Source organism: Dinoponera quadriceps, unplaced genomic scaffold (assembly GCF_001313825.1).
Source record: "Dinoponera quadriceps isolate SergipeBrazil2010 unplaced genomic scaffold, ASM131382v1 scaffold942, whole genome shotgun sequence".
Lineage (NCBI taxonomy): Eukaryota > Metazoa > Arthropoda > Insecta > Hymenoptera > Formicidae > Dinoponera > Dinoponera quadriceps.
The window spans coordinates 42229-59771 of record NW_014555154.1 but is presented as its reverse complement, the minus strand read 5'-3'; the positions used below and the strand labels follow the sequence as shown (position 1 = coordinate 59771).

The window sequence follows — 17543 nt, the reverse complement described above, 5'->3', positions numbered from 1 at the left end:
GAACGTTTTAAACACTCCTCGGCTTCTTGGTTTCTCAGTGACAGCTTAAAAAGTATGATATTAAAGCAACGAGTGTCATAAGAATTATATTTAAAGGCTGTATTGTTGCACAACCGCCAGGTTTTCCACGCAGTTCCTTGAATATCCAGTTGCCGAATGGTTCGCCATGTGACCTATACCAATTTAAGTTGTTACCCACAATGTCTTCAATGGATTTTACAAATTTCAATGGGAACACATCCGGCTGAGTTACGAATAGGAACGACATCTGGAAGGATAAGAGCAAGGTTTTTCATCATTTATTATCCAACATCGTGTAAATAATAATTATCACGTTTTACGAGAATATTCATACGACATCATATAATTTCATTAAATTACTGCAATTTTTTTTACTCGCGTAAAATTCAAAATGTCATATTCCGATGACGGCAAATATTCCACATAAATAAGGAAAATATACATTTTTTTATCAAAATATATTGAAAAATATGCATTATTAACATAAAATAATGAAGTTCCTGTTAGAATATACAGAAACAAAATTGATAAAAACATAAGATGTGTTAGTAAAGCGGTGCAATAGTGATTCGATTGTTTCCAAAAACCTTTTTCGCAGTCAACTTCAGTATTTTTAAACGAACGTTATACATGAAATTAAATAATACACCATACTGTATGATGAATAATTATACCTTATTAAATACTCTGAGATCCGAAATGTGAGACGCTGCATCGGTAACCAATTTTCGAACGTCGTCCCAGTTGCCGAAACTGTAACGGGACGTATTAAGAGTCTTGCAATAAATGTCACTGCAATTTAGTTATAATAATACTCACTAATTACTCAGCCATTCCGAATGTGACATTAAAAAGTGGATGGTACTGTTTATTCCCACTTGACTTGAGCCATATACGGAAGTAAACACTGCTGAAACATCCTGTCTACGAATAAAGGGGCCGTTCTTATCAACGCCGGTTTCGTTCATGATTTTCATCAGGTAACTGCGACATTAAATGAATTGTTCATGAATTCATTAAACGACGAGCGAACTTGCAGTCGAGAGTGATACACAGGCTATTCCAGAGTTTAAAGAGTCAACAATCTACGCGGGGTCAAACACCATGCATCGTCACGATCTCCGGATATTGTCTTCTCCCTGTGCAATCTCGCGAAATAAATTCGATTAATTTCCAAAGAATCGACATTCGAAGATACTTCTCATTATAACATTACATTCTTTTATATACTGTTACACATTATTTCCTCTTTACTAATTATAATTTGCACTGAATAAAAATGGAAAATTCTGATATTTTACAATGTTTAGTTAACCTGAGCTTCAGCTTTTCATTGAAGAGAGATTTCCGCATTAATTTCTATTAATTTCTAGACAATCGATATTTCTCATCGGAAAAATTTAAACTTGCTAATTAACCATTATTTACAATCGACCGTGCGTTCATTAGAAGCGCGCGAGCTGAGCTTTCCAACGGTCCCACTCCGAAGTCTCTGCGACACCTAGAAGCGGAGATATGAACGAGCGCACCGAGATATGCGCTCGATCGTTGGATCGCTCGTCTTAAAGTCGCCATTCAATGACACCTGTTTCTTTAAGGTACATGGAAGGTGGAGCAGGTCCGCATTCCACAAACGATATATTATTATAGGCCGCGAAGCATCGCGTTACGCGGCATTCCTCCCACTCCTGCGCAACAGACCTCTCGCAGCTGGAGGTTATTCACTTCACCTTTAAGTGTCTCAAGTGGTCTGCACGACCAGCTGGCCTGTGTTTAATTCCCGGTGCGTTCGCATGCGGCGCGAGTCGCATTAGCGTTAGCGTCGCGTTAGCGTGCGGTCCGCCGGCATGTTGGCTTAGTTGGTACCGAGCGTGTCGTAGCTTTTAAGAGACGTAATTCACGAACGAATTGACGTAGAAAGACACGAAACAAAAGCAAGTTTTCTTGACACACCCTCGCAGTTTTTTTTATCATTCATTCGAAAGATGAGAGCGGGAAAATGTCGTGATTTAAGTCGCGCAAGAAGAACGAGTCGAAATTTTTAATTCTACATTGAGTCTTGAGGGGGAAGAAAACGGAAAGAAGTTCCTACTTGTAGCGTCAAAGGAGCACGATAGAAGACCTTTGGAGACTTAATGTAGAACTAAATTCGACTTAAAGCAGGACTAAAAATTTCGGTTTGGAAATTGTCCACACGACGTACGACTTTCTTCACTCGCAACAGAACCTGTTTATTCTATTTTCTTTCTTCGTTCGGCTTTGCGCAATTTTTATAATAACGAAATCAGTATTATTAATGTAAGTCAAACTAAAGGAATAATGAAATATTTAAATTAGCGGATTTACGCTCATCCAGATTTTTTTGTCCACTCTCCTAAGTACGACAAGCCAATTAAGCCTTAGTTTATCACTCGGAAACGCTTTGTGATAAATAATTGTTGCATTCGAGATTTGTGAACTTACATATAGGCCACCGCTGGATCCCTCGTGCAGCCGAGCGCGTTTATATAGACCATCTTCTGAGAGGCGAAATTCGACGTTACATAACTTTCCCACAAGAACTCCCAGTCGTCCTGAGTCCCGTATCTGATTGCAGTGCAAAGGACAGCTGCTTGTGCGTTGGCTGGACTGTGAATAAAAAACGCGGATTCGTAAAGTTATAATAACGGAAACAAGAATGAGATAGTTAACAGATCTATGGAGAAATTTAAGTCGCTAGAAAACTTGAATAAATTACTGAATAAACTTTAACAATTGATAAGTCGATAAATTAACATCAATATGTTATATTTACATACGTCAGTCCATACGTGATCAATTAAAACCAAGCACTAAGTGAGATCTGTGATTTCAATTTTCACCTTACTGCAGTTTTTCCCCGGAAAATTTTAGAATTTTGAAACATACGCGTGTGCGTGTCATGATTAATAGAATTATTTTATCGACATATGATGGAATCTCACATTTTCTTTTTGCCTTTTTTCCAAGACGCGAACAGATCTATAGATGTCTCAACGCATTCCGGCTTATCGAGTTTGCAGGCCCACTCGAGAATCATTTCTCTGTGTAACCCATCCATCAAATGTTCTCCATAGTAATCTTTGAATCCTACTTCATCGTATGTCTCGGACGTCAAATTCAGAACGTATTTCTTCAGGTTGTCCTCGTGAGGCTGTCCCTCGAATCTCTCGTAAACGTAGGACAGGCTGTTGAAGAAAGCCCTCCATGGTAGATGTTCTTTCTCTCGGATCAAATATTTCGTCGCTGCCCACCAGAATTTGTCGTCCGTGTAACCGGCGCGCGTTAAGTAAAAGAGGTCGTCCATGATTTGAGCGCGATTCAGTACGTCGATATTCTCGTATCGGCTGCTCTGCAGCTCTTCGATTAGCCGACCCCACGAGAAGTCGTCGTAATTGACGCGGTAGAAGCCGGTCTGCCTGTAATTTACGATGAACCACTCGTTCATGGGATTAACGTACATTTTTATAGGTTTCGGGCCCAACCACGCTTTGTTGTTTAAAGTTATGTAATTATCGTTGGTCCTGTTATCGGTGGACTTCGTGATTCGAATCGGTATCCAGTAAAACTCTGTGCCTTTCTTGCTCAGCTTCATCTTGTTGTCCAGGATAAACCGCTCCTGCAATTCATGCCGCTTGTCTCAAAGAATCCCGAAACGAAGCAAGAGAACATAATAACCAGAAAACAATCGAGCTACGCGATATTACCTGGGTGAGTGTCACTTCGGAATTATTTAAAGACGCATGAACGACGGGATATCCCGGTTGGTCCGTCCAAGTATTCATCGCTTCTTCGAAGTCCAACTGTCCATTCTCGATTGAAATTGTTACATACGGCTTGAAACTTTTCCATAAATCCGTGGGACGTGCCGTGCCGCCTCGGTGCTTTTTCAGGTAATCGCGAAGCGCCGACTTGTGAACTTCCTTGTCGAATGCGTTGAATATCATTCGTAAAACGGAAGAGGCTGTGAAATGGATTCAAATATCTTGACTTTAGCTATTAAGAACTCTCTTTACAATTGACACAGAAGTACTATTCGAACGTAAGGGAAATTGTAACATCATTATTTGGTATGAATCTTGACCGTTGAAGAGTCTCTTTATACATCATACGTACACTTCCCGTAAGTGACGTAATCGAAGACGCCCTTTATCTCCTTGGGGGTTTTCACGGGGTTTGTCATCGGATGCGCCGATTTCGAGGAATCCTTCGCCAGAGCGGCCTGCAGCTCGTAAACCACGAACTGGTCCATGAATCTGTCCTTGGGCAGCATCTGGAGAAGAATTTCGTGAATTATCTGCTACTTGCCGCGACAATTATCACCGTAAAAATCTTCCACTACTCGAGAAGCTCAGTTCCACGGTGAGCCGACATCCATTTTTGAAAACTCGGAGGAATTATAATTAATTTCAATAATTGAGGAAGTTAAATTCAGATTCAATACTTGAAGTTTCGTAGATTTAAGTTTAAAAATTTGATTGGTATACTTTTTCAAAACAAGCTACGATTTCACGCGCCATATGAGCGCAGGATGAAGAGCATAGCTCTCCCTTTACGCAAACATCGAGCGTCACGTACCTGATCAGCCGTGTACCATTCTAGGTATTCGGCGAAGCCTTCGTTGAGCCAAATGTAGTCCCACCATTGACAAGTGACCAGATTACCGAACCACGTGTGAGCGAATTCATGCGCTATGACGGTGGTTAAGTATTTCTCGTACTTGCTCGTAGTCACGCCTTCTTTATAGAAAAGTCCGTACTCGCTGTCGAAGAGACCTCTTATTACTTATGCAATACATCGCCGATTCATTCGCAATAAATTTGCACCGTGACCGGCACGTGTCGCGAAGCGGCTTGAGCACGTTAATCAAAGCTTCAGAGCGCGTTACCGGAAAGTGATGAGGCCCCAGTTCTCCATCGCGCCCATTTCGAAATCCGGAATTCCTATCAGGTCCACCTTAAGCATAGGATACTCGATGCCCGTGAATTCCTCCAAAATGCGTAGTTGCTCAATGGCGGCCTTCCGAGCGAAATAACCGTTCTTCACGACCTCGGGTCTGCCCCAAACGTCGATCCCGCCCTCGGGTCCGAAAGATTCAAACTCGCTGATAACGAATGCCACTAGATACGTTGGCATCTCCACGACGGTGGTCTCGAAGATGTCCCACATATAGCCAGCTTTCCTGAAACGACAGACGTATAGAGGCGTGTAAATCCGCCGTTGATTCAGTTCTCGTGTTGAAAAATTGTACTGCGCGTCAGGTGCGTGCAAATGTCGCGAGCGTGCTTCCCGCTCATACTTACTCCGATGCTAACTCTTTCGAGCGCGGCATATTACTCAGACTCGTATAGAACGTTGGCCGTTGAATGTTAATTATGAATTTCGATTTGAACGCCGGCTCGTCGAAGCAGGGGAAAGCTTGTCTAGCGTGTGCGGGCTCAAATTGTGTTGTGGCCAGCCAGCTGTGAAGGAAAGAGACGACGGGCGACGTTAATAACAAAATCACGAGCGATTGGAGAGCGATTATACGCACGATGGATCCTCCGAATGAAATTGCAAAGTGTTCGTTATTCGATCATTCGCGGTATGCAATAACGGATGTTGCTCACCGTAGCACCCCGTCTTTGTCCTTGTAGGAACTACGATAGAATCCTTGCATGTTGTCGTTGAGGGTCCCTTCATACTCGATGTTCACTATCAACGTCTCCACATTCACGAATTCATTCAGGTATATCTTCAATTGTTGCGTGATAGGATTCAACACGAATTTCGACGATACATCTTTGACCTTCACATCGTACTCGTCGTTCATAATCGCCGGCGTAATTACGTAAACCATTACGTTCTTGATAGTGAGATTGTACGAATTGAGAAGTATATCTGATACGGCTGTGAGGGTCTTGTCGGTTTTTATGCGTATTTGCACGTTCCCTTCGAAGGTGCCCTCTTGTATATAAGGCGTAAGGGAGATATTGTACAGTTCGGGATACATCGTGTTCGGCAAGCGAAACTTTTCGCCCACCAACAGCTTGTCCAACGCTTGGAAAATTTCCGGCATTTTTCTCTCGTACCAATCAAATTCGTACTGCGCGTTTGCCACGTGGGAATCAGCGGAATTCTTGAATGTCGGATCTTTGTCGATCAAGTAGTCGAGTAGTTTTACATACTGCGGTGTTACAACGACGAGTTAATAACGACTGTCGGCCGGTGTCGGGAAATTTATGTATATAGCACAAGATTGTACTCTTTTCGTTTAATATTTAATATAGACGTGAACGTGCTACTTTTCTCTTCGCTTCTCTTGGAAAAGACGATTCGATCATTACTTTCCGTATAAAAATCTTCGAAAATTCAATATATGAATATTTCTATTACAATTACGACTGGATATTTATCACGCGAGATTCATAAAATCAATTGAAATGTATGACAATGATAAATTACCGTTCCGTATAATTCGTAAGTAGATAGTCTGCTCGCCAAGGCACTCACTATGCTATAGATTTCCTTAGTACCGCCAAAGCTGCCGGCAATAATGCATCATGTAATTATATATTTGTTTAATGTACTTGCGTCCCATGCAATTCTCATCGTCACAAAATCATACATTTACTTACCGTTTAGTCATGTTATCGTAATTCGTGTTATTCATGATGACGTTCATGACAACATCAACGCCGATCAAGCTCGCATCGTAGACACTCGAGAATACCTTCGTGCTGTCTTGGAGTCGTATAAATGAATTTTCCTCGATCGCGGTCAACAGCAACCTTGATTCAAACAATACATATGTACATATGAACTTGTATGTATCAATGTAGCTAGTTATATATTAATTATTAAACTCTCTCCCGACGATTTTTACAAAATTGTCTGACTCTTGTGCGTAGCTACTAGGGATTTGTGATACAAGCAAAAAGAAATACTTCGTTACTTTCGGACTTACATGATATATATTATCGAGTATGTTTTACGAAATGATATCCGCAATGGGATACAGAAGATAAAAGCTTTGGAAAGCATTATTAGGCGTGCTTACTTTTCTAATATCTCCTTGTTTTGCGAACATCCCAACGAGTTGAGGATCATGAGTTTGTCCGCCATGACATTGCTTCTCTTGTATTCTGTCTGAAGGAACTTGTAGGTAAATTCTGTCGTGTCTGTTTTCATGGCCGTGCAGTAAATGACGCCGCGATAATTTGGCGGTATTCTGCGAAACGATTGACAAATTGAGACATTCGCAAAATTGTGACGCGTTATTAACATTTTATTTTCATAGTTCCTTCGTGCTATCCGGACAATCATCACGAAGCTCGTGGTACGATCAGTCGTAAGAAGTGTCACAACCTTTTTGTGACTGACTATGCATTTCTCTTGTAATTAAGTTCGCAAGTTTTACGGTTTGTCACGAAGAAACGTATATTATATATCGTTTTCCATTTGTGTTACCGGACTTACTCTTGTAAATTGTTGCGCTTCAGTTGGAAATATTTCGCAGCGTGGAACTTACAGTCTGCGATATCTAATTTGCAGGCCCATTCGCGAGTGTATATTCTCAACATATTCTGCATGCGTGTCAAGTCATTCTCGTTGTTCTCGTTATCCTCGAAGGTGAGGTCTGTGTAAAGCGGCTCTATGAGTAATTCTAGGTATTTCTGGAAATGAGACGACATTCATATATTTATTAGAAGCTTGTCTCTGTGTGGGATTACTTTGGCACATGGAGAAAATAAAAAATCCAACACGGATAGTTTAACTGAGCATTATAGTCAGCAAATCCGAAAGATATTAATTATAAAATATATGTACACAGGAAAAGGTACTAGATTCAAGTAAATAATTACTTCAATACTCCTTACTCCGATACTCCAATACTCTTTAGCAAATTTTTACTCGGACAAGTAAATTACCACGAGTAAATATTACTTGAATGTAGAAAGAAAAAAGTGCTACATTCAAGTAATGTTTACTTAATACAAGTAAAAATTTGCCAAGGAATATTGGGATAATTATTTATAGTGCTTGAATCTAGCACTTATTTTCTGTACATAAATGAATTATAATTATATATAATAATATAAAAATTATATATAATTATATAAAAAGATGTATATGTGTAATATAGCTACTTTGTATAAGGCTTCTATGTCACGACCCCAGAAACGTCTGTTCAAGTAAGGCAGATTATTGTAGAACGCACGCCACGGCAGATAATTCCTTTCCTCAGTCAAATACTTCGTAGCTGATATGGCAATCCCGTAATTGACGTAGTTCGCTCTGGCGAGATTCATCAGATCATCAATTATCGCCGCGCGGTTGATCTCGTGAATAATATTCGAAGTTTTGAGAACTTCAATCAACCGTAGCCAGTGCTCTTCGTCATAATTGACACGATAAAATCCTGGGAGAATAAATGTTTACATTCAAATGGCGCCCTGGGACTGTTAAACGTCGAAAAATCCTTTTTACATTTAATCGTTCTCTATTAATCAAGTGAAGAAAAGAATTTCACCCCGAAGTCCATTCAGAGACTTAGGAAGGCTTCGAAGATTTGTTCGAAATTATTTCTAAAAATTTTGTTCATTAATTGTGATCGCGAGAAGCTTTATCTCTTTCCATATTTAATTGTGCACAAGACAATATTTATGATAATATTTAATTTTTCTTATTTTCGAGCTTATTTCGTTTCGATTACCGGATTGCTGTACGTTGACGATTAGCATCTCGGGTTTGGGGATTTTCATTTGTTCTTTCGTCAACCAGAAACTCGGTGTAGCAATTTGGTAATCCTCCTTGTCCGTATGCGCTATTGTGATCGGGATGTGCCAGATGTTACCGTCGAAAAAGTTCTCAGGTTTCTTGAAGAGGAAACGTTCTTGTCTAAAAATCATGATGTCGTCTTGAGTGGTGACGTGAATGACAGGATAACCGGATTGAGTTGTCCATGTATCCAAGATCTTTTGGATATTTTCCTCTCCTCCTTCAAGGTGTACTTGAGTCTGAAGTTGCACGTACAAGTCTTCCGGTGTAGAAAAGTTATATTTCCTAAGGAACGAAATGAAAGACGAATTAACGTCTGTTTGGGGGAAAAAAAGATACCTTGATCTTGTTCACTGATTAAATTGATAAGAGGAATGTTCACCCAGTTCACAAAATTGCCTTTGAACATACCGGTCGTTGAGATAGCCTTTCAACGCATTGTAGAACACTTGTTTCCCGAATGACTTTTCCACCATTCTCAGCACGCTGGCAGCTTTAGCATAAGAGATCGTATCGAACATGTCTTGAATCTCGCTCGGTGTGAACACATCGTGGGTCATGGGGTGAGTGGAATCGGAACTATCCGCAGCGAAGGCAGAATGCAGATGGTCCACTACAAATTGCGACTCCAACGTCACGTCCTTGAACACCTAACATAAAGCCGATACTTTTATCGTTCGATGAAATCCTTCGTCACTTTCTATTAATTGAGTGAAGAAAAGAATTTCGCCCTGATGATTCCATTCAGAGATATAGACCGGTATTTATAGTCAGACCTTATATTTAAGACCGTCATAAGTTCATCTTCAGATTCCGTACGGTTCATTTCATTGGCTACAAAACATTTGACGATCAACTTAGGACGATATTAAATATAAGACTGCGAATATCTCCCTTAGAAACATATTTTCTCTAAATACAAAAGTTTTGTCCGTTAATTGTGATTTCCCGAGGTTTTGCCTCTTTCCACACTGAATTGTGCATAGAGTAATTTTTGCGTAATTCTATAACTGTGCCGTGACACTTCGGCGGGGCAAATGTTTAATTTTGATTTTAATTATTTACGTCAGCGGTGGCGTGATACTGGAAGTATCGACCGAATCCTTCGCTCAGCCACAAGTAGTTCCACCATGCAGGAGTGACCAAATTTCCAAACCATTGATGGGCGATTTCGTGGGCGATCACGTTCCTGATAGCCTGCTTGCTCGTGATCGACGAATGATTCTCGTCGTACAATAGACTTCCCTCTCTGTACGTCAAGAGGCCCCAATTTTCCATCGCGCTCATCTGGAAGTCCGGTAATGCGACCATATCGAGCTTGTCGATCTGATATTTCTGTTTAAAATTGGTCTCGAAGAACTTCACGATCGGAGATATCACGGACAGGGCGTATTCCGCTTGATCGACAGCGTTGGGCCGTGCGTAAACGGCATATTTATTTTCGACCTTTTTTGTGGACTTGAAATCGGAAACGAGGAGCGCTACTAAGTACGTCGACATCTTCACCGACTCTTCGAAGACGGAATAGTTGGAAGGACACTCGTCACTGCAACGATTCGCCAAGAGGCGTTTGGGCGGAAATGTAATCTCGGAGAATTATGATTTAAAGAACCTACCATGTGTGATTTTTTACACATACCTCTTTTCGAGCCTCGAGAAATTCATGTTACTGATTGCATCGTAAGTTCCTCTCTCTGTGCACACTCGGATGGTGAAGGTTGCCTTCAGTGCTGGTTCATCGAAGCAAGGGAACATCCTCCTGGCGAAAACCGGCTCCAATTGCGTGGCGGCGAGCCAGCTGGTACGAATCGAACATATCACAATTTGTAATCGAATTCATGAGAATTACAGCATGAGTTACATCTTCAAATAAATATGAATTAATTACATGAAAAATAAATTAATTAATTAATTAAAAAAAGAAGTTAAATTTAATCAATTTCGTTAGCACCACAAAACGATGGAAGGCTAAATACGTTACCTCATCGACCCTTTGTTATTTAGGTAGTAACTTTTGTAGAAGCCATTAAGGTCTGATGCCAAAGCACCCTTGTATGAGATTTCAATGGTCAGATCAGTTTCAGCGTTTATTTCCCGATCGAGCTTTATCTCGAGGAATTCGTACTTGTTCACGGGATTATGTTCCGTTTTGATTTCCTCCTGACCGGCCTTCACCTTCACCGAATGAATTTCCAATACCGTGGAATGCAAAACGACCAAATCCGTCTGCTCCTTAACGGTGACACTGATCAGCACGTTTCCGTCGAAGGTGAAGTCGTCCTTAAAATGCGTCGTGATGGTGATGACGTACTTGTGAGGAATTACTGTCTTAGGTAGGCGATATTTCATTAAGTCCTCGTCGAATCTAGACGTCGACGACGACACCGGCAGTTCGGTCACTTCGTCATTGTTATTGCGCTTTCGTAGCCATTGAATGATAGGTTCCGAATAAGTCTTGTACCATTGCAATTCATATTTGGCGTTTCTCAAGGAGGTCTCCAGAGATTTCAAGACCGGCTCGAATTTTATCTTATGCCGATCTATGAAATTTTGAAATTTGTCCACTAGTTTCTGTGTGGAGAAACTCTGCGACGCCCCGTCGAGGATCTGGCCCACCGTACTCAGTCCTCCGTAGCTGAGGAAATCGCGCGTTCGTAAAATTATAATCGGAAAGATTAATCACGCGCGCGATCTAACGATCTTTGGAAATATCGAATTTTAAATTGGTATTGTTTAACGTATCGACTGAGAAGTAATTTCACCTACACGACGACTTCTGTGACGCAGTTGTCGCAACATGCAACAAACAGGACTTACTATTTTTCCATATCTTCGTGATATTTCTCGACGAAGTCGAGGATGTATTCAGCGCCGATCATGCTCGAGGAAACGGCGTCGAAAACGCTCGCGCTGTCTTGCTTGCGTATCCGGTTGGTCTGATAATCGCTGATGGCGTACTTCAAATATCTGAGAGCGAAAAAGAACAACGTTAACGAATATAAATATAAAATATTATAGTAAGAACGATAAATAAGAGCTGTTGCTAGATGTTGGCCGTGAAAATTTATAAATCTTAGCGGAAGGCTAAAATTGCCCGTTAGTGTAACGTGTCGAATTATTTTTCCAGATACTTACGATATACGATACTATATAGTAACCGTCATTTCCACGTCGGACCGATCTTTTAATCCGCAATTAATATTCATACTAATCAATACACCTTAAATATTCCCCCGGATAAAATATTATATCAGACGTGTGTGCAAAAGTTTTAGTCTTTTGACTATATTGAAGTAAAGCGAAAATTTGCGAAAAAAATTAAAATTTCTGCACAATCTGATATAATATCAATGACGATTGTTCGGTGATCAACGTTCCACCAATTGTTAAAAGTATAATGGCAGGAGATCTCTGCGACTTGTCTATTCTTACTTTTCCAAGATGGTAGTGTTTAGACTGCATCCGAGAGCATTGATAATCTCTTTTTGTTCGGCCGCGTTGTCGGAGTAGAAATATTTTTCCCAGAGAAATTCCCAGTCACCTGATGTGCCGTTTCTAATGCCTACGCAGTAAGCCACGGTCCTTTCGTTCGGTTTGATGCTGTATCGAATATCAAACAACTCGACGTTAGTTGATTTATCAAGATAATTTGAGAGTCACTATTTATTATTAAAATTCGAACTGTGAAGAATGAATACGTCATCAATTGACCGAAGGATATTTAGATTTTAAAAAGTTCACCGTGTGTACCAAATATCGATCTCTATAAAATAAAGGCGAATAAATATAAACATTTATATATTCTTACGAGGTAGAGGGTTCCGCTTTCCACTTTTGGAACTTGCCGACATAAGTCGTCACGCACTCGTCGTCGTCGAAATTGCAGGCCCAGATGTTCAAGTCGCGTCGTAACAGGACCGTCAATCTGTCATCGTCCTCGCGATCCTCGTATCCTAGTTGATTGCGTGTATTATTGATGAGCGATAACACGTATTGCTAAAATTGTGAAATTAATTAAATAAGTGAAACTAGTTGATCGAAGATATGGAGGTTGATTGATTTATATTGTTGAGTATCTTATATTTTTTACACACATATATAAATTTATAAATATAAATAAATAAATATATATATATATATATATAAATTTTTAATTATTTTTTCTCATTATTCGAACGCTATTGGTGTTTCAATATCGTCGTGAAAGATTTGTTAAATTAGTCGCAGAATCCTACAAGGGGACTAGAACAAATAGTACAATCGAAATTACATCCGTCTTCTTCCCCGCCGACTTGTTTCACGCGCCTCGACGCGGCAATTAACTAACCTTAAGTAAGGAATGCTCCTCATATCCTCCAAACCGTTTGTTCAAGTAGCTTAAGCCATTTAATGCTGCTCTGAAGGGCAAATAATTCGTTTCCCATTTGAGATATGTTATGCCATCTAGGACCGTCTCGTAATTTTGATATCCCGCTCTACCCAGGTTTAACAAATCGTCCACGAGGACGGCTCTGTTTGACACATGGATGTCGTAGAATTTGGAGCTGTGCAAGACATTGAAAATAAGCTGCCATCCCTTGAGATTGTAATTGACGCGGTAGAAACCTACGATGAAAGATATTATAGACATTGAGTGGCTTCTATAAATGACTTTTTTTGCCATTGATTAATCGTACCGTATTATTATTTTTTTTAGTTTATTCCGTTGTGTATTCACGACAGACGCGTTAGTATAAATCTTGCGTTACTTTTTTTATTATTGCATTATTATTCCATTCGTGAGGAATTAAATTATTTGTTACTAACCCGATGACTGAACGTTGAATATCACCCATTCGTTTGAATCGACATTGAGGTTTACAGTGTCATTTATGTTAGATAGCCAGTATTTGGCAGTCGTGTCATCGAAATTCCGAGTACTCTGCGTGGTCCACGTGAGGGGCACCCACCAAGTATCGCCCGTTGAGATGTTGTCCAGGTTTCTCAAGAAGAAGCGTTCCTGGCTAACGTGAAGTACACCTTTATCGTCGATCGCGACCGACACGACAGGATATCCGGCCTTCGTCGTCCAAGTATCCATTACAGTTTTCACAGGAACAGTTTTCAGTGAAGGATCTTCGAGATTCACTTGATCTTGTAGCGCCGCCCATAAAGCATCCGGATTACCTAATCCTTTCTCTTTACTGAAAAACGTGTTGTGATTGTAACAATCTTGATTTTCGAACATCGAGAAGAAGAACACAGAGGATATGTTGACTTGAAACATTAATGAATTGTAAGCATAGATTAATGATACGCACATTAATCAATGCCAATATCGAAATATTAATCAAGTAAATTCTTCTTCCTAATGCTAATCTTGTACTGTTTTACTCATTCTTAGGTGTTTCGGCGATTCAAAAGTCATTATTTCTTCGCAACACAGTAAATCAATTATTACACTTCATATAACACGTACTTTTTACTCAAGTATTCGCGTAACGCTGACGGGAAGACATTCTTTTTGAACGCGAGGCTAGTCATGCGAATGATGCTGGCACCCTTTGAATAGGTGATGATGTCACCTATTTTCTCGATTTGCGAATGATTGGAAACCTCCCGAGTCATCGGTTGAGAAGACTCAAGACTGTCCGCTACCAAAGCAGCTTGATGCACGTCCACCACGAATTGCTCCTTGATGTTCCACGATATCTCGATCTACGCGTTGAGTGGGCAAGAAGAAGATTATTAAATCGGCTCCCGTAGATGTCGAGACTATTTTTTTTATTTTAGAAATATTGGCTACCTGGTATCTACAATATTATCTACAATATCCGACATCTAATATTTAATATTATAAACATTAAATATCTCTTTCTTTTTATCCAAGTCGCGAAAGCCTAAAATATCAGATTAGATATCTCTTTTGTCATAACACGTCAAAGTGGATCAATTGTCGATCTCCAATGACGGCGAGCGCAATCTACGGCGGTTGCAATTAAGCCGCATGAGACCAAAGAGACTTAATTAACGTAATTTAACTGAAGCAAAATGGCAAAAGGGCAATCAAAGCCCTTGAGAGTGTCGCTCTTACTTCTGCGGTAACGAAGTATTCGAAGTAATTGGCGAACCCTTCGCTGAGCCATAGGTAACTCCACCATTCCGGCGTCACCAGGTTTCCGAACCACATATGCGAGCACTCATGAGCGATCGTGAACGCCACTTTTTGTTGCGCGGGCGCCGACGATTCTTCCTCATCGTACAGCATATTAAGCTCGCGGAACGTCACCAATCCCCAGTTTTCCATGGCGCCGGCATTGAAGTCGGGCACAGCTACCATGTCCATCTTGGGGAGATTGTATTTTTGCAGAAACTTCCTGCCAAGCAACTCAAGGGTAATTTTGCTGATTTTATGAGCGTATCCAGCCTGATCGATGACTGCCGGTCTGGCCCACATTTGGTGTGGGACTTGCCCGAAATGCGAGAATTCCGAAACGACGAACGCCACCAGGTAGGTGGACATGGGAACGGTCTGCTGGAAGGTGTCCCAAACCATGTCGTGTTCCCTTGAAAGAGCACGAATTAGGAACAAGTGTCGAAGCAGAACGGATTAAGGACGATCTTTATTATCCGCTTAGATGGCAGCAGACAAGCGTCCGTCAATTTTGCGTTAAAACATTCTTCAGTGGTTTTATATTACAGGATGACGGTGATGGATGCTTTTAATTTTCCAACACAAAGGAGTTGAAAAAGTGTTGACGGAGGATTGACGGGGGATCGACGGACTCCTGTCTGCCGTCGTCTAGATGTATAATACAGTGAAAGAAAAAAGTGCTGCATTCAAGTAAATATTTGCCATATTTGGAATATTTGAGTACTTATTTTATTTGGATTAAATAAATATTATTTGTAGTTCATTGAAAAAAAAGTATTATAATCAAGTAATATTTATTTAATCCAAGTAAAATAATTACTCCAACGCTCCTTGGCAAATATTTACTTGAATGTGACACATTTTCTTTCATTGTTAGAATCAACCTTGATTCGGCTAATTATTGCGCTCTCCTGAATAGCGATCATATAATTTTTCTTCAGGAGCGCTCACATGTAAAGTGACAAGTGTCGCGTGAACTCGACGATTTTAATAAACAAAATCTATCAAACCGAAGAAACGTGAAAATGTTCACTTTTTATGTTTTCGCCCCAAATGAAAAGTTACACCATCATTATCTTCTGGTACTTACTGTGGGTCGTTTTCGATCTGCTGCATGTTGCTAAGGCATGTATAACTTTTGTTCCTTAATATGCGGATCGTGAAGGTTGCCTTGAAACTCGGCTCGTCGAAACACGCGAAGGCATGTCTAGCGTGTGTCGTTTGAAACTGCGTTGCGGCTAGCCATCTGTGGTTTCAAATAAAAACCACATTGCGAGATTTTGTACTGATTATTAAGGATCGTTATCTGCCAATTAACGCTCCCGATGCGCATCGAATGTTTTGTTTAGTGAATTATATTAAATGGACGCACACGTGACTTACTTGATCTGTCCGTCTTGATCGAAGTAAGAACTTTTATAAAAGCCGATCATGTCATCGCGCAATTTTCCTTGGTAAGTAAAAGTAATCATTATTTTCGAGTCCTTCTTGAGAGTCTTGGAAAGTGTGATGGTGTACTTTTCGGTGACATTATCGTAGCTGCTCGATTTGTATATGTTCTTCTCGTTCAGTATGACGGATCGCGAGATGATCTTTATGTCACCCACGTGCAACGTGATCGTGTCAGTATCTTCTTCTGCCACAGCCATGATTTTCTCGATACCACCGAACGTAAAGCTGTTTTGGAATTCCGGTGTGAACATGATCTCGTACGAAATAGGTCTGACGGACGTCGGCAATCGGTAATCGACAGATGCATCATCTTGCGAGAGACTCGCGTCTCGCGTGAGCGCATCTGGATAAATGGAATTTAACGAGGGATTATATTATTTATTTTTTGGCTTTTATTATTTCTGCAGCATAAATTTGTGCTGAACAACAATGTTCACGATGTGAACACGATTCGATATATTTGAAATATAAAAATGTGCTGAATATAAAATATGTTGAAATATAAGAATAAAAATTATTCAATATAAAACATACAGGTAAAATTACCTTCGTAAGGGAAAAATTCGGTCGCTTCATTTCCGCCGAACAATGCAATCAAGATACAAGACAAGAGATGTTTTCGAAAGACCCTCATCGCGAAAGACGATTGCGTAATTTTTCGTGGGTCTCAAACTGCGTCAAGAATATATTATCATGATTAAATAAGTAAATAAATAAGCAACTATAATTAATTGTGTCGCATCGTCTTGTTACATCGAATTTCTAAAATTGACATATTAGTGTGTTTGGCTATATCTTAATTATATCTTATCATTTAAAGAGACTATCTAATAAAGAGATAAAGAGAATATCTAATAAAGAGATAAAAATTATTTTCCGGTCAAATTATATATCAAAGATATATTGTGTATGATATTGGCTTGGTTGCTATAATTATGATAATTAAAAATAACTTTCTCCGTGATATCTAAAAAACAGAAGAATTTCTGTTACGACATTTTTACTGAAAATTAAAAGTACTTACTTTTATCAAACGCAGTGATCTATGATCGCATTTATTATTGATATTGTCGTTCATTCATGACTACCCTCTGTTCCGCAAGTGAAATCTTCGTAATTAATAACACGCAAACTGACGCTGCTCCTGAGTGCAATAATG

The 17543-nt window shown here is 40.0% G+C and overlaps 1 protein-coding gene across 1 annotated transcript; it reads right to left on the bottom strand.

Annotated features, from left to right (window-relative positions):
- Positions 1–34: 34 nt before the first annotated feature.
- On the bottom strand, positions 35–17018 carry LOC106743116. Its single transcript, XM_014616652.1, has 31 exons — positions 16931–17018; positions 16316–16727; positions 16023–16178; positions 14873–15344; positions 14258–14496; positions 13606–13982; positions 13127–13404; positions 12608–12795; positions 12232–12399; positions 11617–11766; positions 10781–11434; positions 10439–10597; positions 9865–10345; positions 9211–9449; positions 8735–9084; positions 8169–8440; positions 7498–7694; positions 7079–7249; positions 6657–6809; positions 6484–6562; positions 5649–6205; positions 5343–5501; positions 4928–5221; positions 4618–4801; positions 4156–4312; positions 3747–4003; positions 2985–3658; positions 2485–2649; positions 841–1005; positions 696–774; positions 35–268 (listed from the first exon to the last, which is right to left on the bottom strand). Exons 1-31 carry the CDS (start codon positions 17016–17018, stop codon positions 35–37), a joined length of 8208 nt encoding a protein of 2735 aa, XP_014472138.1.
- Positions 17019–17543: the final 525 nt, after the last annotated feature.